We start from the raw sequence: 26,093 nt of genomic DNA, 5'->3' as shown, positions 1-26,093 counted from the left end.
TGATGTCGTTTTGCTGCCGCGGGTCCGCCGCCCCGGATACTTCGACCCCGAATTCATGCTATTCCAGAGCTTCGTAGAAGGACATATATCGCTCACCACCCCTCAACTATCGGATATCTCGGCCGTTCTGTCCTTCTTGCTTCGATAATCTACCTTCACATGCACCATTGATTCTTCCTTTCCAACACAATTATCCGTCAAGCTCGGTATAAACACGCTGCTTACTATACCGTACGTTGCGGTTGAGGGGCGGCAAAAGTATTTAATGATTTGGTCCTTCCACTGTGGCTAGAGATACGACGCGCTATTTAACAAGCACCTCTCTTTATGCAATAAAATGGCTTCCACGGCCAGAGCACATATCAATGGAAACCACGAAAGCACCGTGCGGCCTCGACTGGGAAAGCCGGCCAATCCGCGGGTCTCACGCACAAAAAGTACAGAATCCATGACAATGGACATGGGAGAAACAGGCTCAAGCTCTTCACACACAAGGTAACTTTTGCCCCAAGGAAACCATGCGCAGGTGCTCATTTGTCCACAGTGGTCGTTCCACGCCAGTTCCGTCAGATGCCCCTCCATCCGTCCAGGTCGTGTCGAGCACACGGAAACAAGTCAGAGCAGACGTCCGCCGGCGCCTCTTCCCAACCATAGAGTATGCATCCCGAGTGTCACATTTCGATCCCGACAGCGATTATCGAGATTTCCAGGGATTCTTTGTCCTGTTTTGGATCGGTCTGGCAATCATGGCCATTACCACTATGGCGAGAAACATGAAGGATACTGGCAATCCTTTCAGACACGAAATATGGCAGCTGTTCACAGTCAAGACGTGGGAATTGGCGGTTGCCGACTTCTTCATGTCCGCAACTATGTGCATATCACTGCCGCTACACCGTCTGTTCCGGAGCTTTGACATACTTCGGTGGAAGAACACTGGGATGATCATCCAGAGCCTCTTTGAAGCTGCATGGTTCTCGATATGGATCGCCGTGCCTTTCCACTTCGAGTGGACATGGACTGCGCAGGTTTTCCTGGTTCTCCACACTCTTACACTCCTAATGAAAATGCATTCCTACGCCTTCTACAACGGCCACCTCAGCGAGGCCGAACGACGCCTCAAGGAACTTGACAAGCCGTCCACAGCCTCTAAAGAGCCCGCATACCAATACCCCCCCTCGGGGCCCATCTCAGCTGAGGACAAGGGGTTTTTCCCCTATAACTCTAGCGAGAAATCGGATTTATCTTCTCTGCGTGAGGACTTGGCCCGCGAGCTCGTATCCCCTCTCGGCAACCAAGCATACCCCAAGAACCTCACATGGGGAAACTTTATTGACTTCCTCTTCTGCCCGACTCTCTGCTATGAGCTCGAATACCCACGCACATCCCGCATCCGCTGGGACCAACTCGCCTACAAGATCCTAGCAGTCTTCGGTGTCATCTTCCTGCTCACCATCACGTCCGAGGAATTCATCGTTCCCGTCCTTCAAAATTCAGGACCGCGCATCCAAGAGGCAACGTCGGCCTCCGAGACCCTCCTCGTGCTCGCTGAGACAATCAGCCAGCTCCTCTTCCCATTCATGATCACCTTCCTCCTCGTCTTCCTCGTCATCTTCGAGTACGCCCTCGGCGCCTTTGCCGAGATGACCCGCTTCGCCGACCGCCACTTCTACAGTGACTGGTGGAACAGCACGGATTGGCTTGAGTTCAGTCGCGAGTGGAATATTCCCGTGCACCACTTCTTCAGACGGCACGTATACATCGCATCGGTACCACACATTGGCAAGCCCATGGCGACCCTAATCACCTTCCTTATCTCAGCCATCGGGCACGAGATCGTGATGGCGTGTATTACGAAGAAGATCCGCGGCTACGGATTTCTGGCCCAGATGAGCCAGCTGCCTATCGTTATGATACAACGAACTAAGTGGAGCAAGGGGAGGAGAGTCTTGAATAATGCAGCATTCTGGAGCTCGATGATTTTGGGACTGAGCATGATCTGCTCACTCTATGTTCTTGTGTAGGCATCATGTATATTGCCTGTTTACTTTTGAAAATAAGATACCCGATACCCTCTTTCATATTCTGGATGGGATTATATTTTAGATTTGGCTATTCTGTATTGCATGTATTTAATCAATGATTACATATAATTCACTCAACTCTTAATTAAAACTTCAATAATTCCGTTATTCTTAAAAATATAATTAACTATACATATATTTACGTCAATTACACCTAAATACATGAAACTTACGCAATAAACTAGCTGAAATTCGTGAGCTTTAAAAATCTCTCATGGAAGGAGCGACGGGTATGTTCCTTCCAACTTATCGAGTTATAATAGCTATAAATCGCACAAGATGCATAAGATTCAACGTGGTCAGAGGGTATGTATCTAGAATGTGAGACACTCATAATTAAAGTTTGCCTAAGTCATCCCAATCAAACTGGCCTGCTGGCCCAATGGCAAGGCGCTTGACTACGAATCAAGAGATTGCAGGTTCGATCCCTGCGTAGGTCACATGATTACTATCCGATTCGGATATTTCTTTTTTGCTTTTTTCTCACTTGGCTGGCCCATTTGAGAAAGCGAGAAACAGCGACTGGTGTGTTCCCTTTGGTCGGGGAACAAACAGAAAGAATATACTTTTGGTGCTCCTCATAATTCAAGCTATCCGGCCATACCGTCTCCTTGGCCACAGCAGTGCGATTCCCACAACCCAAAATATGACGCGTAACTTAGTGGTATCAATTCCTGAACATACAATATGCCTACACAAATCCAAGCAAATCGTCACTCGTAATCTTTCCATGTTGCCCAAGCGCCAAAAACCGTCCCTGCCAATACTATAGATACCCACGATTCCAACTAATCCCGTGGTACGGGCTTAACCACCTTCCCCCCTTCAACGATGATCTGCTCATCAATCCTCTTCTCCGTCTCTCCGTACTCAAGGCGCTTGTACGTTGTAATCCGCGCCTCATTCATGTCAATATCGAATAATCGTACACGCCGATGGTATCCGCCATAGCCTCCATAGCCACCGAATCCAGAACCGCCACCGTAGCACATCCAGAGCGCTGGACGCTCTTTCTGCATGGCTAACCCGCAGTAGTCGTTTGCGTGGTCACTGTTATTTTGGATTAGCTGTGTAGTGCGGGGAAGTGCAAAGAGGTACATACTGTCCGCAGCTAACCATCAGAATCCCTTCTTCTACGAGAGCATCTCCGAATCCGGAGTTGAATTTTGGCGCCGTGACGTACTCCAAAACTCCACCTACAACCGTCATGTTCGGGGTGACATATTCTGGCAATGGGATATGGATGAAGGCGAGATCCATATGCACTTTCGTATACTCCCGATGTGCCTTCTTCAGTCCCTGGGCCGTCGATTTAAACCAATCGATCTGGTTCTGCTTCAACCAGTCGTAGCCTTCGTAATTTCGCTCGTCCGGCGTATAGGCATGCGTATCTAGTAAGTATAATGTGAGCGCCGAGTGCTTCGAAGAGCCTCGCGCAAGAACTTCAACATAATAATTTCCCACCCCAGAAATTTCCTCGGGCCCCGCCTCAGAAATGGAATAGGGTAGCGATTCGATGAGTTCCATCTGCCCGGAACGACTGAGTGTCTTCTCGTCGTCGTGGTTCCCGAAGATAGTTGCGTATGGGATCTTGCGCTTGATGAAGAGCTCGGCAAACTTGAAGATTGCGGTTTGAGCGTCGGGCGCTGTGTCACCATTAACCTGGTCGCCGCTGAGAACGACCAGGTCAGGCTTCTCATTGTCGAGGATCTTTCCAATAAACTCGAGGGTTCGAGTGTCCGCCTCACAGGGTCCCCCATTCTCCGGGAAGGCATCGCGGCATTCGCCGACGCCTGTGCTCAGATGCAAGTCTGCAACCTGCAAGATCTTGAACTTCCCGTTGTCGTTAATTCGCGGAACAGTTTTTCTAATCGGAGCTGGCTTGCCGCGTCGTATGCTTATTCGCGCCCCGTGTTTCTCGACGCCACTATCCAGTAGGAGTGCCATGTCCTTGATCTCCCAGCCTTTCCGCGGTTCCACTGCGTCAGGGCCGAAAAGGATGTCCACGCTTGTTACCGCATGATTTGAATCGCTTGCGTGTCGTCGCCCACTACGCTTTATCCAGATTCCCGCCGGCCTGGACTCCCATTGTCCACCGGCCTCGTCTTTAGCCCCATTTGCCGGCACTAGACGACTGACAGCTAGATCAACCACAATCTTATCATCCGGTAGCAAGTCTTCCTCCTTCTTCCTCTCCACGAAGACATATCCGCTGTTCACCCAGGCGGTACCCAAGTACAAGTCCTTTTCGATACGGTGCCATGTTTCGCCCGGTGATTTGCAGCTCGTGAAGAGGTTAACGGTAGAGCACGTCTTGACGGTGACATCTGTGATCACCAGCCCAGCGTGGTGGGCAGGGAGGAGGGTGTGGACCGAGGCGGGAAGGACGCGGAATCGGCTGTCCAGGAGGAAGAGGAGTATTATACCGATTACCGTTGCTGTCGAGAGCTGGATAATAGCGCGCACCTATAGAGCAAGTCAGCACAGATCGAATCTTGCCGGTCCGTAGTCGCGTACATATCGCCGGGTCATCATGATCTCTGTTAGCTGGCCTTCTGAGCTTGAAGGCGCGCGCCCTCGAAGCTTGACCTAATAGACAGCGGGCTCTCTATGGTCCGTCCCATGAGTCCATCCATTCAGAGGCTAATATAGCAACTGCCTCCAAGCAATAGGGAGTATGCGCCTCTTGTCGTCGTCGCGGGAATGATAGTTGTAGTCTCAAAGAGGATTTCGCAACTACATTGGTCGAGGCCGCCCCGGACTTGCCAAAATCCGGGGGTTGCATTTAGCGAGACGCTGAATCTGGTAACCCAAGCAGCTAAGGCCAATAGTCTCAGGAGTATAACTTCCCATGTTAACAGCGTCTATGGCTCGCCACTCTACTATTTATGTTTATAATTATAATTCAGTTGCCACCCGAATTCTATTCGAGTAAGTCGGTTTATTGGCAGCGGTTGGCTTTTGCATGGGGATCAGCGGATAAATGCTTAAAGCGTTGCCGTGTCAGATTCCTAAAGCGCGTCTTGCCAATCTCTGGCACAGGCGCAAAGAATTCAAATCTGGGTGAAAGAGGATATACCGCCTGATGTATTTTATAAATGAGAAACAATTAATAATATATAATCTGAAAATACTACCCATGGGACATATCATATTGTGCTCCCTTACATGCCGTTTCCACGTTTCCAACGTGTCCCAGCCTTTTGAGATATCAAAGTCGCTAAGGAGCACCTGCCCCTGTCAACAACCTCATCCCCTTTCAACCATCGTCAGCCGCCCTCTCTCACTGTTTTGCACCCCTCTGCTATCCACCAAACGACACTATTCAGACCTCCATTGACGTTGATTCTTGAGAGGACAGGTTGCTGTATAGGCTCTGTAACCTTCCACGACAACTGAGGTCGAATTTAGCGCCACAACAGTCTCTACCATCGAATCTTCGAACTTGGACCCTGGGTTTCAGTGGGCCCCTTGATAGAAGCTCCAGTTGTTTTGCAACCTTCAACACGATCATTCAGCCAGTTTTGAGCGCATATTCTCCTTTACCGATACGCAAGGTCTTTTAGAACCTACAATTTCGATCGCCCGAACAATTTACCTTCCCCACATCTCTTTTCGACTACAAACACAGCCACAACCTTACCTTTGCGTCAACAACGGCACGGCCACCTGCATCCTTGTGGTGAAACAAACCGAACCTAAAACCCCTTTGGAGCGTATATCTCCCGAATCTTTATAAAGAGAGAGAAAGATCACGCTCAATGGCTGCGGTATCCGCACCGCAAGCCACAGGCGCCCTGACACCTCCTACGAGCTCTGATGGGAATGCGAGCGCGTGGGATTACTCCGTACCATCTAGAAACCAGGTATGGACCTTTCACGTCTTGTTGGGCATGCGGGAAACCTTGTTATAGGCGTATCTAGGACGCGCAAAATCTCTCCAATGCTTCTGTTGATTACTCTGTTATGGAAAGCTAACCTTGCTTTAACTTTAGCAATCTACATTTCCCCGCCAGCAACACGACGAGACCTCTCACGCAGAGCGAAAGCAAATGACTTCCCACCCCAACGGCTCTACGCGCCGTAATGATGCAGCAAAGCAATCCAGATCAAATTCAGCAGCTGAGCCAGCCCACGCGCCCCCACGGTTGAACAACATCAACAAAAAAGGCAGCATGAGTGGAACAGACAGCCCGTCTGACAGTTTAGTCGACCTCTATAGCTCTGGACCAGCAAAGAGTGCAGCCAACGGCGTGGACCCTAATGAGCGGGGACGAGAAGGAATGGGTGTAGCTTCATATCACGAAGACGACCCTGGTTGGATTCACAGGGACAAACTGGCACGGATCGAGAGCCGCGAACTACAGGCAGCTGGGATCATACTCCCCCGCACGCGGGCATATAGCAGGAGGGACAGGAGTCGAGACACGTCGGCCACTGGTCTGCACAGAAACGAGCAACACCCGGCAAAGCAGCAGCGTGTCGAGAGCCCAACCGCCGAAGAGCTAGAAGATGATGACACTGCGGGATGGGATCCGCGAACGCCAGAAGAAATCGCAGCGGATGGCATCTCCAGCTATCGCGACTACGGATCTCTCTCGAAAGGCTCCTCCAAGATACCCCTCGCCCTGACGAGCCCCGCGCCAATACCCTGGGAGTACCTCGAGCGCGACGCACCTATGCAACGCAGCCGTAGCGCCGTATGGGGCGGCGAAGAGGACTCCATCGCCTACCCCCCACCCCGTGCGAAAGCTTCCTCCGAGGAACCCCTCTTCCAACCCACCCCGACCACCACCCCGTCCGCGCCAAAACGCTTCGCCTCCACCGATAGCTCCCCCAAGAAGTCCGCCAACGCGACACCTACAAGCCGCAAGATGTCTGCCAATAGCGTGACCTCCAAGCCTCCGATCACACAACAAAACCAGAAACCAAAGGGACGCTCCGGCTCCAACAGTCGCCCGACGACCCGTTCCGGCGAAATCAAGACCCCCGAGGGCGATCCGCCGTGGCTTGCATCAATGTACAAGCCTGACCCACGCCTGCCACCAGACCAGCAGCTCCTCCCCACCGTCGCGCGACGCCTGCAGCAGGAGCAGTGGGAGAAGGAGGGCAAGTTCGGGAACGTATACGACCGCGACTTTCGCCCGCTCAACGACGACGAGATCAAGATGCCCGAACCAGCAGCTATCGCACCAGAGGAGCAACCCGAGGCGAAACAGGACGAGCTGGTCCCGCAGTGGCCGCTGAGAAAGGCCAGGAGCCCCGAGCCGAGTCGCCCGGGTACGTCAAGCGGTTATTCCACCATGCCACGCATCCAGAACGCGCCCAGCAAGATACAATCCCCGATGCTGGCACAGTTCCCCGTGCACGGGTTCGAGCCGGAGGTGGTGCCCGAGAAGAAGAAGGGCTGCGGATGCTGCGTCGTGATGTGATTTCTTAATCCGCTGATACCGACGTTACTTACTGTACAAGCCGTTTTTTCTCAAGCGGCACCATATTGGGCTGGGATATCTCCTGCCCTGGACTCGCCTCATATACCTCGCATTACTTCAACAGCATGTCTGCCCAGCGACTTTTGGCAGCCCTTTTACTGCGCTTCTTTTTATATATTACACGACGACTCATGACACACACTTGATTACTGGTTTATTTTTCCTTTTCCACAACCTGTTTGTTTTGTTTCCCCTCCCCTGATTCCCGCCCGCAGGGCAAGCGGCAGTTCATTTGTTTTCCACGTGTCTATCCTCGGCTCGGCGTTCTTGTGCGTGTTTGTGCGGCGTTCTGATTGCTCTTTATTCTTGATATTACTGGGGAGCAGAGCGGAGCGCTGTTGGGCTTTTGGTGCCGTGATGGTGGTGCTTGGTGTGTTTTGTTTTCAGTTGGTGAGGAGGATTAGGAAGGAGGGAGGAGGAGGCAGGGGATATGAGAGGGGATGGAAGGGCAAGGGGGAAGATGTGGAGTAGGAGTAGGTGGTTGTATACATATACTGTGTAGCTAGATTGGGTGATTGAGGAGACGAAGGAAGGAGGAGGAAGAAATTTCAAACAATGATTGACAAAGACCTCGATTGACAGATGAGATGTGATGATTGAGATGCAGGAAGCTCTTCCTTCCTCGGCCCCGTGCTAATTTGCCACTCGACTTAGCATCCTCCGGGGTTCATCGTGCCGCGACAACGGGGATGGGCATGCTTCCGTGACAGCCCCGAGATGAAGGGGGGCATATCCCGAGCCGTGTGACGACACGCATACAATTCGGACAGTGATCGCACGAACCTCATCGACTCCCAGCACGAGCATCGTACCATATCCACTGATCTGCCCCTTAATCCACCTTCCCTCCTCCCCCCTGAACCGCTGAGAGCTGAATGACATGACAGACATCGCCGATCCTCCAACCCTCCACACCCAAACATGTGCACCCTATTCGTCCTGCCCTCCCTCATCCCCAAACACCACCGCCGTTCGACGCGCCCCACCACTCGGCAAACCTCACCTATGTCAATTAAGGTACATCCGCTGGAGCAGGTCAGCTATCTTAGCTCGATTTAGTTCAGAAAATATCTCGATCCCTAATCCCCAATCCTAGCCCCTCCAAAACCACCGCGTCCCACCCTCCTCCGTCCGTTCCCCTATCCACCCTATCCCTATCCCCATCCCGAAAACCGGGAAAATCGTAATACCAACACCTTCCTCACCGTTCATTACTCTACTACTGTACTTCTCACAAGCAGACCCGTTTGTTTCCCACCCGCTGCCCCAACTACCGCACCCATGCCGCCGCCGCCCACCAAACCCACCTCCCCCCCTAACCCCTAACTCCCCTAGCGCCGATTCCATCGGCGCACCGCCTGTTTCGTATCCCTTTCTTGCAGGAGATTTGCACCCAAAACGCCCCGCCCCCTATCCGCCACCACGGCCACGGCGAAAAGGGGGTCGCTCACCCACCGCCGTCATACCGTCATCGCAGACCAGATCGCCCCGGCTCATCCGTCGCGCGCGCCTGAAACGAACGGGGAGGGTTGGCAGCGCAGGGCTGGTACTCTACTCCCACAGCCAGCTCAGCGAGCTGCATACCTAGCTGGCTGTGGATGTCCTCCGCGGGAGCGAAAGTCAGCGCGGCGCGGGGTGGAGAGGCTGATCGACGGGTTTAATGTCCGGCGGTGTGTGCGTGATGTGATGTGTGATGTGTGATGGGTTAGATTGGATTGGGGTGCGGTGAGCGGTGTACTGCCGGTCTATCGGTCGGGCGGGCGTATACAGGGGAGGGAGAGAGTCAATGACGGACGGACGTTTTTACTTACTGGGCCGTTTGTTCATGCAGTAGCCGTCCTCTCTACTGCGCGAATCGGCCTCTGCACTGCTGCAGCAAGCAGCAAGCAGCACGTACATAACAACTGCACATATACACATGTGCATGCGGGATTTCGCGCATTACGTGGGGGGATGGATTACGAAGATAGAGGGGGATTTCCGACGCAAAATCCGGCTGCGCGGCGTGCGTGCGCTGGGTAAAATGGGTAAATGTAAATATCGAGAGAGAGAGCGAGAGAGCGAGAGAGCGACGGTTACGTGCATGCATACATGCAGGCTGTAGGTAGGCGTTCTTCGTTCTTCGTTGTCCGCGAGCGCGGGATGGATGCGCGGTTCACGATGCGCGATGTCATGATAAACAGCAACTGCACTGTAATCTACTCCATACCGAACAGCCGCACTGCACACACAGTACAGTGCTGCACAAATACAGCACGAGATCACATCACCCTCCCATCCCATCCGCCGATCGGCGCTGTCAACACCCGGAGCGCCTTTTCCTGCACTGGTGGTCCACCCAGAGGCTTGCATTACATCGTCGTCGGTCGTCGGGTCTGCATAAACGGTGAAGCGCAAAAAAAAAAAAAAAAAACTCCATCCACCTAATCTTACCCATCCACCACCACCCGCCAAAAAAAAGCCTGGTTAATTACACCAGCCCCGTCCGGTTTTTCCTCACCTTACACCTCGGTCAAACCTTGAATCTTGGGCAAACACAAACACAAAAAACAGGGACCCGCGCACAGGGCTGGCCTGGCCTGGGGGCTGGACTCGACTGGACTGGTCGGGGCAACGCAACTGGACCGAACCCCGATTAAATTCTCCGACGGCCAGACCGGGCCTTGTAGTCACGGGGACTTGCTTACCTTCGCAAAAAAAAGACTGTGTCGTCGTTCCTGGAATGGTCTGGACGGGGTCTGGATGTGTCGGTCTGGCTGGCTGGCTGGCTAGACTGGTTGGATCTGATCTGGACCTTGGCTTTGTGTTTCGGTGTACTCTGTAGTACTGTACTGTACCGTACCACGGTGCGGCGCTGTAAGGCTGGATAGATGATGACCCGGGACGTGTGTCTGGATCGTTCGCTTCCTCGCTCGCTCGCTCGGCATAACTACTGGACTTGACTTACGCGTATACCTGGGCCGGGCTGGGGCTGTACGTAACGGTGCGGCGGTGCTTTGGCAGAGCGTTGCGTGGTCTCACCTTGAGCCGCTGGCTGGTCTCACCCTATCCTACAGTATACCTCAGTCTCACCCTAACTCTATGCCACAGTCACATCCCTTCCGGAGTCTTACCATTTCCGTAAGTCTCACCAGGCCGTGTCCGAGACTGCCGGCGCGGCTGTGGTGGATGGGTTGTTAGAGATAGGTTAGCATGGAGTAGTCGTTAGCATGGCGGCACTCGCTGTGACTGTAACGGCGAGATGAGCTCAGTATGACCGATGACCGAGTTGATGTGTTTGTGCTGTGCTGTGTGCTATGGTGGGTAAGTTACGGGAATAAGATGGATGCTCGAGTAGCAGCACGAGTAGCACCGTAGAGTAGAGTATGGTAAGATCTTACACACCTAGCACCGTAGAATATAGAATCTTGCTGGTTCAAATGATTCGTACCATCGTATGAATGTCTCCGTATATACGAAGGTATCGCAAACACAGCACAGCACAGGCACGGGATGTACATTCTGTACTGCGTGTACATACACAAGTTACATCGTCAGTGACGGGAGATCTGCCAGCCAGCCAACCTGCTGCCCGGGTCGCTGGATCGATGCCCGAGGTCTGTGAGCGGTACGGAGAGGGTACTTGCTGTACACTTGCATGCTGCAGCGTATGTGCGTTCCTTGCTAGAACACCGTTATTCTTTCCTGTCTGTGGTCTCTCAATCATGCATTTTCCTGCTTTTCCTGTCGTTTGTTTGCTGGTCGCCGCCGCGATGTGACCCTGTGTTGGGATGGCGAGGGGCAGCATGCACGGGCATACCATATCGTATCGGCGCACTGGATAATTAGAGGTAGTGTGAGTATAGTAGGGGCCTAAGGGGTGGCAGGGTTAAAAAAAGAAGTTAGAAGGGCGGGCGCATGCATGGAAGGGGTGGAAGGGAGGGATGGAAGCAGGGAAGCCGACACACCCGCGCGGGATGTGTCTGCGGGATGTGTCTGTCCGTCTGTGTGTGCGTATGTGAGGGTTTGTGCCTTGGAAAATAGTAGACACATGAGACGTAATCATGATTTTTGTGTATATATATAGTATATACACAGAATATACTGGTTAGTAAATGGCAATGGCAATACATGGCAGCAAATAAATAGAACAACGTGCAGCTCGGGGGACACGGGCATTGGGCCGTATTGAGCGAAAACGAGCGAAAACGAGCGAGGATGAGTGTGTACTATACCATACTATACCATACCGCCGCGGTATCGTGGAAACCGTGGGGCCATTGACATCGATCGTGGCATCGTGCCTTGCCTCGTCGTCGGCGGTACTATCATGGTAATAATGTGCGCTCGGAGGCTGACGACGTGTTTCTGCACCTCCTCCTCGCTCAGGCTTTCTCAACCAAATTTTCTCTCTCTTTCTATTTGCGCCTTCTTGCGTCTTGTTGCGCCCTGCTTCATCTCCTGCTCCTTCCGTCCTTCCTGCCTTGGCAAAGCGTACGAGGACTCATACGTACGTACTGTATTGTATACATCACGTCGCGCAGATATTGAATCTGGCCCACCTTTGTATGGGATATTGTTTCCGTTTTTTCCCATGGCCTGTATGGTTGTGCTCTGTGCTCTGTGCTTGGTTTGTGCTTGGGGGCGTTGTTGGGTGCAGGCAGCCGGATAGAACGTCTCCGAGGGAAGGTGTACTACTGGTAAGGGCAGGGCACAAGATGAAGGAGGACGCGCGGGTCCCAAGCCATCACATCGGAGAGTCATAGGGGAACAGCTGTCAGTCAGCCTAGCGAGAGCGGACCGAGTGGTAAGTAAGAGTGGTAATGTAATGAGCTGCCAGTCAGCCAGTAGCCAGCCAGTAGCCAGCCAGCCCAAGCGAGGGACAAAATGTCAAAAGGCACGGGAAGGGAAGCGGCAGTACAGTGGATGTGATGGGATGGAGTCGCGTGGGATGTGATGGGGATGCGGATAGGGAGGGGGGGTGGTGTGTCTGTTTTTTTTTGCTGGTGCCTTGCTATTACCGGTGCTGCAGGGTGAGGATTGGTGGGAGGGCTGTTGATGCCTGGTCACGAGCGACGAAGGAGGAAGCGGCGGACAGGCGGACATGCGAACACGGACGGGAAAGAGGAGGCGAACAGACGGTGAGAGAGAGAGAGGGGACGAGTGGAGGAATAGTCGGTGAGAGAGAGAAGAGATGCTAATAATAAATAATAATAATAATAATAGTAAGATCATAAGAATAGAAATAATGGAGTCCAGCGCAGATTTTGAGTCGTACACGATTTGTTGTTGTTGTTGTTGAGGCGCAATGACACTGCACAGACAGCACGCACAGCACTGTCCAGTCAGTCCCAGCGCAGAAGCAGTCATGGAAGTCGTAGTCGTAATCGTAGTCTGAGTGCAGTGCAGTGCATTGCATACGAAGAGATCTCACATACAGTGCAAGCGCACGTATGCACGCACACAGGGCTGTGGCCCATGATTTGATCTGACACCCACGTACCCACGCACGCACCCACCGCTGCTGTATTCTTTACTCATCTCCGACATGAAACAGGTCAATCGGTCAAGCGGCATTTCCAGCTTGGATGCCAGTTGGTGCCAGGTGCCAATGGTGCCAGTGGTGCCAGTGGTGCCAGTGGTGGCACTAATGCAGTGCGTATCGACCAGTATCGTAGTGTACTCGAGTGGTATCGAGTGTATTCGTGTGTGCATCGTGTGTAATCGTGTGTATCGTGTGTATCGTCTCTACGGATCGTGTGTATCGTCTCTACGAATCGTGTGTATCGTCTCTACGAATCGTGTGTGTATCGTCTGTAATCGCCCGTACCCATACCCGTACCCGTTGAACCCACCCCTGCCCATCTCCTGCATAGCCTACATAGAGTTACGAGTACTAACCTACACCGATGTACAGTATAGTTTTCCTCTAGTCTTCCCTCCCTGCACGGCGACGTCATCTTTGCCCTCCTGCTCCTCCGCACTGCCCCTCCCCATCGTCTACCCATGCCCACCCACGTTCAAACCCGTCCATCGTCCGTCGTGACTACCCTTGAAAGTCCCTCACCCGCAGCAATCACCGCAAAATGGTACTTCGTCTACTCACTCACTCGCCTTTCTCACCTCCTAGTCTTCCCTTCCCTCCCCTCCCTCTCTCCTTCCTTCACCTTTCCCTCTCTCCCTCTCCCCTCTCTCTCTCTCCCTCACATTAAAGACAACAACCAGTTAAACACAAACACCTAACACCTAACACTAAGTTACACCTTTCCTAACCCTACCTAATGTATATGTCCCGTACCTAATAAGTATCTCCGACTCATATTACGAGTCACTCCAGCCTCATACTCCACCTCTCCCCCAACCCAATTCCACCCAAATTCACCTAGTTGTACCACTCTCCTTCCACCCTTTCCCCCTCCTCCACACCTAATTTTTTCCCTTTCGCGCTATACTCCCAGCTACAACCCAAGCTACAGCCCAACTACATCACAGGTACTCGTAACTTCTCTTAGCTCTCCTAGCCTCCCTAGCCCCCCAAGGGATCATCCGCTCTAAACCCTTTTTTTTCCCTTCCTGCAACCTTGGACAAGCGTGAAACGAAACAAACCACATGCGAAATTCCCAACCGTCACTCACCTCACCTCACCTCACCTAACCTAACCTAAATCTCAGACGAGTAGACTTACGTGCGGTGCCCGCTGCTTTTTTTTCTCCCCCCACCTATACCCATTCCCCCATTGCCCATCCCCCTAATCCCTCCCCAATCCCTCTAACCCATTCTATCTCTTCCTACCCATCCTTAGCCCCATCCCTGCCCATCCCAGCCCCATGCCTGGTTACATCTTTAAACAAAAATTGTTACCAGAGTACATAATGACCGGCCCTTTTCCCTCCCCCCCTCCCACTACAAGTTAGACCCATCGCAATACTCTATAATACTCTATATACTCCCCAGCAAGAAAAACTTTATACCTTTACGGAACGCCTTTGCAATTTTTTGGGAAGCATAGATCAGAGATCATAGACAGCTCGCGCTCATACTCACATACGCTCATACACTCTCACACGCCGCTGCCTGCACTGCAGATTCTCATACCCATACAACCACAAAGCCACAACCACAAACGAACCACGAAACTGAGAAACACGAAACACAACGCCGCGAACCTCCTATACACCCCCGACAAACACATCCAACACTCACACAATTTCACAACCCAGCAACCGCATACGATGGAGGCCCCGGCCCCCCGCGCACCCCCCCTCGACCCCTCGAAGTGCCACTCCACAGTCGAGACCATGCGCTGCTCACGCTGCGCCATGAGCGCCGAGACCGTCTCTCACAACGGCCGCGACGTCTCTGCCGACGATGCCCGCGCCGGCGGCATGGTCAAGTTCGGACATAACCTGTACTACTGCGATCGCTGCGCCAAGATCGTGGGTTATCAATGAAGAGAGCTATAGAACACCGGATTTCAAGGGACTTGGATTATATGGGTTCGAATTTTATGAGAGAAAGGATTATACTGGGGATGAGCAGTATACAGAGGGATTTGGTGGAATAGAGATGAGAGAAGCTCGAATACGAGGAAGGAGCGAGGAGCGTTGCTCCTGCCATTTTGGCGTGCAAAAAAACAGCAGAGGAAGGTAGGACCATTGCTCCTTCCCTGTGGAGCTGTACAGAGCAGCGGGAAGGTTAGAGCATCGCTCCTGCCACACAAAAGAGCACAGCAGATATACCCGAAGCCCACAACGGCAGGAACGTTGGAGCATCACACCTGCCACCTCGATATTCAAAACGGCAGGAACGTCACATATCGCACCTGCCTCTCAAAATGCAAAAACGTCAGGAACGTCAGGGACAGCTCTATTAGACACTCACTCAGCGCATGAGAAACAAGTACTCGACAAACCACAGCAACAGAATCTCTTCAAGTGCCAAAAAAGCATTTCACTCATTCTAGCACACTCGTTACCACAACCACCACCACAACCTACCATCCAAAAACCACCACACCACACCCACCCAACCCCCCCCATGCCCAAACTCCAACCCCCCTACCGCCCCGACTTCGACGCCGAAACCTCCCTCCCCGCCGAGCTCATCGCCGCCTCCTACCTCGCCTTCCTCACCACAATCCTCTCCCTCATCCTCCTCGGCTGCCTCCTCATCTTCCTCCTCCGCCTCTCCGTCCTCTTCGACCGCCGCCTCGCGCGCGACGGCTTCGTCGGCGGCGTGCCCCGCGAAGAGAAGATCCTCCGACGCTGCAAGGAGAGGGGGCGTCGCGTGTGTCGCGAGAGGGGGATGTGGGACGTTGGAGTGCGTGGGGGTCCGCCAGTGAGGGACTACGAGGTTGAAAGTGCGGAGGAGAAGAGGAAGGGGAAGAAATTGCGGTTTTTGCCAGTGCCGGAGGTAATACCCGCTTCACCTACGGGGGAAAATGTCCTAGTGATGGGGGAGAAGAAGAAGAAAGGGAAGGGCAAGGGGAAGGAGAGACAGCGCGCGAGGAGTCATAGCAGTCATATCAGCACCGGCCACCGCACGAGCGAGGAGTGGGGGACATTCAGTTTCGCTAGTGTCGCTGGAGTGACGGCGGGGAGACGCGCATCGTCGATGACTTGGGAGAGTGGAGACTGGGCATGGCCGCCACAGAGAAGGGCGAGCGCAGACTGGGTGACGGGTGAAGAGGAACCGATGAGGTTTTTCGGCGCGGGCTCGTGGATCGGGAGAGTGAAGAACAGGGGTGAGATGAGGGGTGGGAGTGTGAGTGCGATTGAAGGAAGGGTGTTGGGAGAGAGAGATGGAGCGGGAGCTGTATGAGTGAGCGAGACATGGCAATTATAGATGGGATGGTGCTGGTACACCAAAGTAATTCTTAGCACTGAGGAGCGAGTAGTTTTTATCACAATAGAATTAGAATGAGAAACCTCAAATACAGTCTGGTACTTCCTGCGAGAATGCCTTGAATGCGCGACGTGGACCTTCTCTCAGAGAACAGACGCAGCAGTGACCGCTCTCAGAGAACAGCCGAAACAGCAGCAGCGTTGTCGCCACCATCCTTTCCCTGCTCCCGAGCCAGCGCCTCCCGAGCCCTCACCTCGATAGCCTCATTAATCTCCCGAACAAGGTCGTCCTTCGTCCCAGGGAGCTCCGCAAAAGCAAAACTCTTAACCAACGCCGGCACCCACCCCTTCTCCGCCCCATCCACATCCTTAAACCGCTGACTAGACCCCTCACGCTCCTTCTCAACCCCACTGTACACCTCTAACACCTCCGCATCAAGATCAACCACATACGCCCACTCGCAAAACAGCCCATCATGAATAAACCCCAACTCCTGATAAATCGGCACCGTCGCCCCCGCCGTAGCACCCGCCACAACCTCCAACACCCCCGCGCTCGTCTCGCGCCACATAGACGGACAGGTAGGTTTCATCCGGCTCATCACGCTGACCTCCCCGCGCACCAAGGCGGCGTGGTACTCCTCCCCCTGTCGAGCAATCGATCGGGTCATCTCCTCCACTTCTTCGGCGGTGGGGGTGTAGGTGTGTGTTAGCCCGGCTTTGAGGCGCGCGATGTTGCTAGGAGCGAGGAGGAAGGTGATGACGGCTAGGCCTTGCACTTCGGGGTAGCCGTCGAATTGGCCGTATTGGGCGATTACGAAGCGGCCAAGGTAGAAGACGCAGATGAGGTGGCGGGTGCCCATTTTGTCGGGAGGTGTGGTGTGTTGGTTGTAGGGTGTGTGGGGTATGGTGATTGTGAAAGTGTGGTAGATAGACCTTCTTTTGTGAGTATGGATTTGGTTGCGAGATGGAGTGAACAGGTATGGATGCGGTTGTGAGGTTGATGGACAGGAATGGGATGTTCTCGTCTTTTATGGTGCTGGGTCGGCTTACCTAAAGGGTCTGGGGCTTGACTGTAGATTCTATTTGTTGGAGAGGTGGAAGAAGAAGGAAGAGAAAACGCTCTCTGTTTGCGATTTATACCAATCCTTTGCTACCGAGCAAACGGATGAAATCAAATTAAGCTTTCCGGTTGTCAGTTGATTGGTGTCAATCTCATGTTGAGATACAAACGGAGAAGGAATGTACTATACAGCATTATATTTTTCAACTGCTACATGCCTACCGACATCCAAACCTTGCGGAAGTAACCATTAAATAAACGCATGTTTCCTATAGATACGAGCAACTTCAGTATTGCATAGTGGATAGTAGATAGCTTCAAGTGAAAACTACATATATGGATCTCCGTAATTCTGTCCTTGCTTAGGTTCGTTCAAAGGTGAATGGAGTATGGATTTGATTCAAACATAATCAAAACCAAGAGGCTTCGTCAATTCACCTCCTCATATCCTCCCCCAATAACTGTTTTATGCACTCTATAGTTTTATGAGACAAGGATTGTGTTTGTTTTCGACGGCCCTTCCCTTGAAGTGGGGCACGTCATATTTTAGCTTCCGGCTGGCATAAGACGCTAGTCTCCAGGATCAGGATGGGTCCACGCGGCATGGAGGTCCTGCTTGGTGTTTGCTGTTGAGATTGAAAATCCTCTAATCGGATACAATGAGCCTCCTGGGACGCATCGTTACAGGGCTGATATGTCGTGAATCTTGCACTGTAAGGCATTGTAGTCCCTGGCTCACGCAGGCTTGTTTGCACCACGGATTGGAACAAGCTCCAACAAGGTGCCGTGAGATAGAGTAGCTACCCCGCAACACAGCCAAGAAGATCGCGCATGCAATCACAGATCGCACACACGCTAATAAAACCAAACATCTCCAGTAAAAGAAAGTGCATCGTTTGAACCCGGCAATCTCAGGGCCGGCCGGCAAGGTTCCGGCATCAGAGACCGCACGCGCGACAAGCTTGTCTTTCGTGTCCGAGAAAAGCGCGATGTCCTCTGCGTCTCCGCCTCCACCTGCATCTAGGTCCGACCCCACCCCCAAGTTGCGCAGCTGCGTGGTCTGTTGAAGCCGAAAAGTGCGCTGTGACAAGCTGGCGCCATGCACCAATTGCCGTCGTGTGTGTCGCTCCATCCGCTTTCCGACCTCCGCGATATGCGTGACAGCCATGCGCACAGCCTTACGCCAGCGAATGAAGCCCTGCTGTTCTCCATCTACTATGCGGCAGTAACTTCGATGGAGGAAGACGATGTGAGTTTCGCCCTGTTTGAGTTTCGTTCGGAAACCATTACTTACGGCTCCTAGATCATAACTAACTTTGGTTATACGAAATCAGAACTGAGTCTTAAGTTCCGTCTCGGCCTAGAGCATGCTCTGGCCAAGGCCGACTTTCTGATCGTCTCTGACATAGTCCTCCTACAGGCCTTTGTTATATTCCTTCTTCTCGTTCGCCGCCACGATAGTCCGAGGTTTGTCGTCGGACTATATCTTCGTTAAATCAGGCCACACATGGGCTGTTATTCATGAAAAGTTTCATCCAGACCTTGGTCCCGGGTCCCCACGATCCGTGGCCATGTGTGGCGACTAAGCACTCGTACCTCTCAAACGGAGTCATCGGACCTTGAATATTGTCTGATTTGAGAACCTTTATGGGTGTAGATGGCAAGGTACGGGTTGTTAGGCCGCCTTGTGGCATACTTTCTGTGGTACTCATATCTTACCAATTTATTTTGGTTGGTTTAGACATGACGGCGACGACAGGGGCGTGCCGCTAACTAATTTAGAGTCCACGCTATGGAGATTTAACCTTTTCTGCCAACCAAACTGACGGGAACCACACACCCCACCGGGTGATTATGGGCGTGATTCATTATTTCCTAGCTTAGATATTTTATTGTAAGTGCAGTCTCTCATATTCTTGTCTCTTTTATCCCATTTTGCTGGCTCTTTGGCGACTATTGCTGTATTTGATGCCTTGTGCTCCATTTTCATCAACAAAGACCGCATAATGCGCTATCCACCTGCCCTCTGGGTAACTAATCTATTAGGTATTCAGCTTGCAGTTGCACTCCCTACCAGTGGAAATGGCATCGTTTCAAATTCGACAGCGACAAACTCGTCGACGATGGCCTCCAACTCCACGCATTCCTCGATGCATACCTCGAACTTGAAAACAACCTCGACTCGCAATAAGCTGACATATACACTGACAAGCAAGACTATATCAGAGTTACCGACCAGCAGCAAAGAGACATCGACGTCTACGACGGCATATCTCCCGACTCCGACTACACCAACAACGCCCCGGTTTAATACGACTACTATACCTCAGAACTCATCTCTCACTCGGGTGATCACAGAGATATTAAATGGCACGCATAAAGAGGAATTTGGAGGCACTGGATATGCCAAAGCAAACAATCTTACAAGCGTGAGCCTTGCAAGCTTGAATACAAGCAATACTCTTGCTGCCGCGGATGCTTTTGCATCCGACATGTTCCGTTTCGCTGACCGTCAGAATATATCCGAGGCACGCTGGACGTCTATGATCTGCAGTCCTTCTGCTTTCGAAGATGCCAGCAAGAAGTTGGCTCCCATAGATCTCGCCGCGCTAGAACAGACATGCGCGATCGTCGCCTCGAATGGGGCTAACAACACGTTCAACTACTTCTCCAACTCCACTGGGATTCGTCCTTACAACATCAGTAGATTTTCACCCGAATCCTCGTTGCGACGCCTATCCAAAGCAGCGCCATTTGCGCTCCCCCAGTTTGGCCGTGGTTGCATGGACGACTTCGGCTACTTTGAGATGACGGCTGCCAACCTGGAGGAGTCTGGCGTGTGGGAATGGTACCAAGCATGGACGCAGGAGGCAAGCTCAGGGCCGCTGGGGCCGCGATTTGCGGCATATGGCGAGGTGAGACTTTTTGGCCATGTGTTCTTGGGAGATGATGATTATGATTGTGGCTTGGAGATGGGTGGCTGCACGAGGAGGCCAAGCTGTAGCACCATCATGATGCAGTACCAAGGCGATAAAGAGTTGGCACGGAAGGTGTATTTTGTGATGAAATTGCACAACACGGTTAACCTGGTGCTGAAGACCTACTATGTAAGTCAACTATCATATATTCTCTCCCTTGGTTACTGACTATGTAGGACACTCTTTTGGCATCGCACGTAAATGTTGGAGGCTACATCGACCCTATCATCACGACATGCACACAGAGGGTCTCAGGAGAAGCAACCAAGACATGCACCTTCATCCGCACCAGCGTCAAAAATGTAAACGACTTCGTCACTGAAATAGGAATCGCCGCCATGATGAGCAGTATGGTTCTCGCCTCGCCAACCGCAACGCAGCTCGTTCCTGGCAAGATTCTCGACATGCCCGCCCCAGTATTCATCTTCAGCAAGGCCCTGCGCATCTGGCGCATGTGGAACGCGAAGGCACTTGCTGGCCCATCGCCCGAACGCCTCTGCGAGGGCCTTGGTATGATTAAAACAGATGACCCGACGCAGATCACTGTGTTGAGGAACGCCCTACTCGCAGCGAGCCAGGCCTTCCGCAAGTCTTTGAGCGCGAGCACGAAGCAGCTCAATCGCGGAACGTTTTTTGATAGTGGCCCTTCGGTATTATCATCTATGATAGCCTCCCCCATCTGGGCCAACGAGACTGGAGTCGTCCAAATACTCACGGACCCTTATCAAATGGAAGAGTTAGTCCCACTCTCCTTTAATCCCAACCACCGACTGACCAATTATAGCCTCATGACAACAGCCATGAAAGAAGGCCTGATGGCCGCTTCCTACCGCGCCGCCAAATGCTTCATGAAATGTAACTCCCATCCCCAAGCTAAGATGTTCTGCGACGGCTTCAACGACTGGGAATTCAGTGCTGCTGCACGCGAAAAATATGGCGACCCTGGTGATGGCCATGACCCACAATCCCCCAAATCCGATCTTGAGCGTCAGATGCGGATCTGTCCGCGCCCGGACAAAGTATGCCAAATTGAGTGCTGGTCACAGGAAAAGCGTGGCTTCAGCATGCCCATGCACGGCTTCGATACCGTACAGGGTGCTCCGCTCAATTTCGGTGTCAAGGATGCGATGGCGCGCCTATATGAGTATTACAAGACTCGCGGCAATGCGGATCCGTATCTTGACTGGGGTGGTGATGCATTGGGGGATATCGAAGGCGGCGCTCCGCGGTTCTGGCTCCCTGTTTGTGATTCTGACGCGGGATACGTGCATATCGCCGATTGGGGCCACCAGGGAAGCCACCTGTCGGACAATGTTGATCGCCGTGCCTTCCCGCTGTCATGTGGAAACTATCGCTCTGATGAAACGGAAGAGTTCATTCGCGCTGTGGGGATGGATAATTTAGCAACCAAGCCTCCTTTCCCGCTTGATCCATTTTATAAGGTCTACGCACCGAAGGTAAGAATCTTCCCACTGAACCCAGAATGAAAGCATGCGCTAACTGCAAGCAGACACTAAGCGCCATCATCCAGGCACCTCTGGACTCCTTCCTTGCCTTCTGTGCTCTAGGCATTGCGTATCCCCAGGATGCCCCACACGCAGCAGCTATAACACCCTTCCGCTTCCAGCGCGAGCACTCGCGCTTTTGCGAGCCTATAATTGCTGAGACGCAGGGAATGGAATGGTACGTTGCAAACATGCATTTCTGTGAACACAGTGAGGCTGCGCAGGAGCTTTTCAAGGCGCAGCTTTCGATGCCAGCGAAGCATGTGTCGGGTATGGGGGTTGTCGTGAACCATAAGGAGTTGTGTGCTAGGTGGGAGAGCAATGAGAATGAGAAATCAGTGCATATAGAGACTGAGAGTGGGGGTTATGCAATTGGAGTTGATATTGAAAGAGGGAAGGGAGGGCGAGAGTATTCTGTGGGGATTGGCACAAAGGAAGTGAATGAGAAGGAGAAAGAGAAGGAGGAAGAAGAGAAGGAGAGGAGTGTGGATAAAGGGAAGGGGAAGTGGAAGGAGAAGTTGAAGTCAAAGGGAGACGTGGGAAAAGAGAAGGGAAAGTGGAAGTGGAAGTGGAAGGGAGGCGAGGGGGAGAAAGAGAAGGAGAAAGGAAAGTGGAAGGTAAATGGAAAACCAGGGTAGGGATAGAGATGGATGACGGGGATTGAAGTTTTTAAGCCGAATCTAAGATTGAGGTGTGATTTACGATTTTCTAGGAGTTGCTTGCCTATGGGTTATAGTTTGGTTTAGTTAGCACATACCCCCATACAAATTGAATTTGGGACTACAATTCACGTTTACTTTATCAAATTTACAATGCAACACAACTGAGCCAGGACAGAAAGTAAGAAGCGAAAACTAATATTCTCTATGTGGCTAACAACCCATGCCAAATCACGACCCGTCCCGAGGGTTAGACCAATTCGAAGGGATGGTGAGCGACGTCTCCACTGGGCTTCTGGGACCGCTGACACTCCCACTTGTCCCACTGGCACTGCTCCCATCGTCGCTGATCTTCCTCCCACGCCTAGGCATTGGCAGTACCGGCCCCGGATCTTCATTCGAGCTCTGCGTAAACCCGCTGACGCCACTCAGCATGCTGCTGCTGCGCCCGCGATGCGGCCGCGGTGGTGTATACGCCATGCTCGGAACGGAGTAGTCGGCGACATTGACATTCGGTGCATTCCAGGGGTAATTGGATGCTGCGACGTTATCGGGAAACTCGAACGGGTTCATCGTCGTCGGCGAGGGCTGCTGGACCTGAGACGCCAGGTATGCGGCCTGCTGGATCTCGGCATTCTGGAGAGCATGGATGCTAGCCCATAGTGTCGCTAAGGACTGCTGCATATCGAAGATCTGCGGCTCGAGCTGATCCAGACGCTCGAGGTACATCATCTCGGTGCGGGCGCGCTCGGCCTCTTTTGCACCGCGTTCGGTTGCTTTGCGTTGAGCTTCGTCGAGACCCCGTGCGTTGGCATCGGTGATACGCTCAAACTCTCCGTTGAGCTTGCTGATCCGGCTTTGCATCCTCTCGCGCTTCTGAAGGAAAGCCGTCACCTCTGCGGTTAATGCGTGTAGCTCATGCTCCGAGGAGACCTTGGCCTCGTGAAACTTGCTGCGAGAGGCTTTGTGGATGTCTTTCTCTGATTGCCATGAGACCTTGGAACACTTCCACCCCCTGAAGTCGTCGTCGGGAACATCTTCGAGGCTCCTCAGTTGGTCAGTCAACGAAGCAACTGCATCCTCAGCCTGGCGCGCATGAAGATGGCTCTGTTGCACCTTCTGGCGTAACCGGTCATCATTGCCGCCAGACGACGCAATGTTACTGCCCAGCTTATCGATCTCCTTTCGGGTTGAGTGCATCTTGCTTTTCTGCTCCTTGCGTTCACGCTTCTGACGAAGGCGTTCTTCATTAAGCTTGGCCTCTGCAGAGAGGATGGACGTTTTGAGTGTTGTGGTGGGAGAGTCGGGTCGTGCTGACCGTGGTGCGGTGGTTGACAGCGCAGGAAGAGGTGTCGCATCTGTGGCCGGAGCCGGCATTGTTCGAACATTGGTCGAGAAGATAATGGCATCGTCAAGGGTGCCGACAAATTCGCATTCGTAGTTTGAATTAGGAGCCAGCCCAAATATCTCGCCGCTCCATTGATCACTATTTGTGTCGAGGGGGTTAATTCGAGTCGGTTGCCATACCGTCTTATTCACACGGACGAAAAATGGCTTCGACCGATCAACCCCGAAGCTGTCTATGGTGTCTTCTGGCGAAGATGGGTCGGTTTCGGCCCGAGAAGGGAAATAGCTAGTGTTGAAGCAGACCTCATCGGAACCAATGTGCGTGATCCAGATACGGTCAGCTTCACTGTCGAACGGTGCGTTCCCAAGGTTGTTGATATCAGTGGCATTCGCCCCAGCAGACTCTGCTGCCGTGCGAGAGGTCTCGTACTCTTTGGCCATGACGACCTTGGTGCTAGCAAGAGCTGCCCAAAGTGGCTGCTGTATGCGGACCTGAGCGCCAACCTTGCGTTTCTTTTTCGGATTCAGTGACTTGTCTGCGGTGTTCGCCGAACCATTCGTTTCGGCAGAGGTGGTAGCTGTTGACGCCGTGCTCACTTGGTTCGTAGGTTCCCCTTGTGATATGGCGCCGTTAGCAGCCTCCGGGTCCCCAGCTGCGGATGCAATGAGGTCCCGTCTTTCCCGTCGCATATACCAATCCCGGATATATCGAACAATTCCTTGAGTTAATATGTGGACTGCTAAGATCGTTCGGACCCAGATGAAGGCACCTTTATTATTTGCCGAAGAATTCTCGAGGGGATCATCGACATCGGGCGAATAGTTGAAGAGGAAGCTAAGTCGTGACTGCTTGAGAGAGCCATTGCGAGCAAAATGCGATGCTCCAATGATTCCGAGACAGACGAGGACGTTGTTGAAACCCGCATCTTTACTTGTCGTGCCTCCGCCCAGTGTCAGCGCAATAACGGTCTGCGCCACATCCAAGGACAGGTCCTGTAGAGGGCTCCACAGGAATAGCCAAACGAGCAAGACAAGTAGATCTACAGCCACGAGTGTGGCCACGGATGGGGTTCCCAACGACCCCTCAAATATGTCGGTAAAGGTGAAGCTTGAATGTGCGCCTGTGGACGGAGGCACAAAGGTGAGCGTGGCGAAGAGGAGGTGGATGAGAGTGAGGAATGCGGGTGGAACTTGGAGGAGTACGATGAGGATGGCGATTGTGTCGTAGAGCGGGCATGAGCGTAGGACTGTGAACAAGAAGGTCACAGGGCCAGCGTCTCGGTGCACAGCGGGGTTCTTGGCCGCGTTCACGTCAATTCTGCGATGGGTTTCTTGCGGAATTGACATTGTCGCGGCATTCTGGTACGACTCGGAGGAGGAGGATTCGGAGTAGCCACTTAGTGAAGCGCGTCGGACGACAGAGGCGGCGAGCTTGGAGTCCGAAGCACCATTGGGAGGCCGAGTGTGTCCCGGCCGTGTCTGTTCATGCAGAGGAGGGGTTCCGGGGAGCGACGATACTGGCGGTGGTTGTGAAGTTGGCTGCGTCGCGCCATTGATGTGCCCATTGCTCCTCTGCTTCTGTATCCTCTTCCCTGGCCCTACCAGGCCATTCTCGTGCCTCGAGTTGTGCTGGTTCGTCGCTGGCCCTTGTGGTCGTTTGTTGGCAGCAGAGCGTCCCATACGTCCTCTGCTGACCCAGACGTTTCCTGAGCCAGCTCAAAGCTGCAGGGCGCACTCAGTCTGGTGGCGGTCCCAGACCCAATGTCGTAAGGTAGCCAAGATGAAGGGGTTTGGTTGGAACGACCGGCAGTTGTTTTCGGATGAATGCGGCGGATGGAGCGTAGAGTTGGATGGAGTTGTGAGGTTCGCGAGGAGCGAACGTGGTTGATCTGGCGGGTAAGGACGTGTGGTCCCTAGCTGAAGATTCGGGGGAGGTTTGTTTGAAAGTCTGGTAAGATTCAGCAATCGGTGGTTTGAGTAGCGCACACCGAAGCGGGAGCCGTTTTAATGCTGAGTCAGCATGGGAAAAGTAGCGTATCGGAGTGGTGGGCGACGCTATTCTGGGTGTGTCTGGGTTATTTCGGCGCCAAGCGAAGGCTTTTTTAATGTTATGGGCCTTCCGAGCGTTCTGGCGAGAAAATC

At 52.8% G+C, this 26,093-nt stretch overlaps 9 protein-coding genes across 9 annotated transcripts; 6 read left to right on the top strand and 3 right to left on the bottom strand.

Annotated features, from left to right (window-relative positions):
* Nucleotides 1-39: 39 nt before the first annotated feature.
* Nucleotides 40-2,231, top strand: VE01_01988 (uncharacterized protein). Its single transcript, XM_018271502.2, has 2 exons — nt 40-495; nt 545-2,231. Exons 1-2 carry the CDS (start codon nt 338-340, stop codon nt 2,022-2,024), a joined length of 1,638 nt encoding a protein of 545 aa, XP_018133506.2. The 5' UTR covers nt 40-337; the 3' UTR covers nt 2,025-2,231.
* A 167-nt stretch (nt 2,232-2,398) lies between these two features.
* On the bottom strand, nt 2,399-5,228 carry VE01_01986 (uncharacterized protein). The gene is made up of 3 exons (XM_018271501.2): nt 4,602-5,228; nt 3,187-4,550; nt 2,399-3,134 (listed from the first exon to the last, which is right to left on the bottom strand). Exons 1-3 carry the CDS (start codon nt 4,617-4,619, stop codon nt 2,873-2,875), a joined length of 1,644 nt encoding a protein of 547 aa, XP_018133454.2. The 5' UTR covers nt 4,620-5,228; the 3' UTR covers nt 2,399-2,872.
* Nucleotides 4,997-8,144, top strand: VE01_01985 (uncharacterized protein). Its single transcript, XM_018271500.2, has 2 exons — nt 4,997-5,950; nt 6,080-8,144. Exons 1-2 carry the CDS (start codon nt 5,846-5,848, stop codon nt 7,514-7,516), a joined length of 1,542 nt encoding a protein of 513 aa, XP_018133455.1. The 5' UTR covers nt 4,997-5,845; the 3' UTR covers nt 7,517-8,144.
* Nucleotides 8,145-14,362: 6,218 nt separating this feature from the next.
* Nucleotides 14,363-15,019, top strand: VE01_01984 (uncharacterized protein; the record flags this gene model as incomplete). The annotated part of the gene is made up of 2 exons (XM_018271499.2): nt 14,363-14,992; nt 15,014-15,019. The coding sequence occupies exons 1-2, from the start codon at nt 14,789-14,791 to the stop codon at nt 15,017-15,019; spliced, it is 210 nt and encodes a 69-aa protein (XP_018133456.1). The 5' UTR covers nt 14,363-14,788.
* Nucleotides 15,020-15,571: 552 nt separating this feature from the next.
* VE01_01983 (uncharacterized protein) lies at nt 15,572-16,494 on the top strand. Its single transcript, XM_018271498.2, has one exon. The coding sequence runs from the start codon at nt 15,594-15,596 to the stop codon at nt 16,374-16,376; it is 783 nt and encodes a 260-aa protein (XP_018133457.1). The 5' UTR covers nt 15,572-15,593; the 3' UTR covers nt 16,377-16,494.
* On the bottom strand, nt 16,458-17,391 carry VE01_01982 (uncharacterized protein). Its single transcript, XM_018271497.2, has one exon. The coding sequence runs from the start codon at nt 17,260-17,262 to the stop codon at nt 16,573-16,575; it is 690 nt and encodes a 229-aa protein (XP_018133458.1). The 5' UTR covers nt 17,263-17,391; the 3' UTR covers nt 16,458-16,572.
* Nucleotides 17,392-18,561: 1,170 nt separating this feature from the next.
* VE01_01981 (uncharacterized protein) lies at nt 18,562-19,224 on the top strand (the record flags this gene model as incomplete). The annotated part of the gene is made up of 2 exons (XM_018271496.2): nt 18,562-18,711; nt 18,766-19,224. The coding sequence occupies 2 exons, from the start codon at nt 18,562-18,564 to the stop codon at nt 18,955-18,957; spliced, it is 342 nt and encodes a 113-aa protein (XP_018133459.1). The 3' UTR covers nt 18,958-19,224.
* Nucleotides 19,225-19,284: 60 nt separating this feature from the next.
* On the top strand, nt 19,285-22,706 carry VE01_01980 (uncharacterized protein). The gene is made up of 5 exons (XM_018271495.2): nt 19,285-19,356; nt 19,517-20,569; nt 20,617-21,176; nt 21,225-21,897; nt 21,951-22,706. Exons 2-5 carry the CDS (start codon nt 19,586-19,588, stop codon nt 22,581-22,583), a joined length of 2,850 nt encoding a protein of 949 aa, XP_018133460.1. The 5' UTR covers nt 19,285-19,356; nt 19,517-19,585; the 3' UTR covers nt 22,584-22,706.
* Nucleotides 22,707-22,835: 129 nt separating this feature from the next.
* Nucleotides 22,836-25,631, bottom strand: VE01_01979 (uncharacterized protein; the record flags this gene model as incomplete). Its single annotated transcript, XM_018271494.1, has 1 exon — nt 22,836-25,631. The coding sequence occupies one exon, from the start codon at nt 25,629-25,631 to the stop codon at nt 22,836-22,838; it is 2,796 nt and encodes a 931-aa protein (XP_018133646.1).
* Between the last annotated feature and the right edge of the window lie 462 nt (nt 25,632-26,093).

This window comes from Pseudogymnoascus verrucosus (assembly GCF_001662655.1).
Source record: "Pseudogymnoascus verrucosus strain UAMH 10579 unplaced genomic scaffold scaffold_6, whole genome shotgun sequence".
Classification (NCBI taxonomy): domain Eukaryota; kingdom Fungi; phylum Ascomycota; class Leotiomycetes; order Thelebolales; family Thelebolaceae; genus Pseudogymnoascus; species Pseudogymnoascus verrucosus.
This window is presented reverse-complemented; position numbering and strand designations above follow the sequence as displayed.

Coding starts and splice junctions, on each gene's coding strand:
- VE01_01988 (XM_018271502.2), top strand. CDS start 338: ATGGCTTCCACGGCCAGAGCACATATCAATGGAAACCACGAAAGCACC. Junction 496..544: donor TCAAGCTCTTCACACACAAG/GTAACTTTTGCC, acceptor ATTTGTCCACAG/TGGTCGTTCCACGCCAGTTC.
- VE01_01986 (XM_018271501.2), bottom strand. Junction 3,135..3,186: donor CTGATGGTTAGCTGCGGACA/GTATGTACCTCT, acceptor CCAAAATAACAG/TGACCACGCAAACGACTACT.
- VE01_01985 (XM_018271500.2), top strand. CDS start 5,846: ATGGCTGCGGTATCCGCACCGCAAGCCACAGGCGCCCTGACACCTCCT. Junction 5,951..6,079: donor CCGTACCATCTAGAAACCAG/GTATGGACCTTT, acceptor CTTTAACTTTAG/CAATCTACATTTCCCCGCCA.
- VE01_01983 (XM_018271498.2), top strand. CDS start 15,594: ATGCCCAAACTCCAACCCCCCTACCGCCCCGACTTCGACGCCGAAACC.
- VE01_01982 (XM_018271497.2), bottom strand. CDS start 17,262: ATGGGCACCCGCCACCTCATCTGCGTCTTCTACCTTGGCCGCTTCGTA.
- VE01_01980 (XM_018271495.2), top strand. CDS start 19,586: ATGGCCTCCAACTCCACGCATTCCTCGATGCATACCTCGAACTTGAAA. Junction 21,177..21,224: donor GACCCTTATCAAATGGAAGA/GTTAGTCCCACT, acceptor GACCAATTATAG/CCTCATGACAACAGCCATGA. Junction 21,898..21,950: donor ATAAGGTCTACGCACCGAAG/GTAAGAATCTTC, acceptor AACTGCAAGCAG/ACACTAAGCGCCATCATCCA.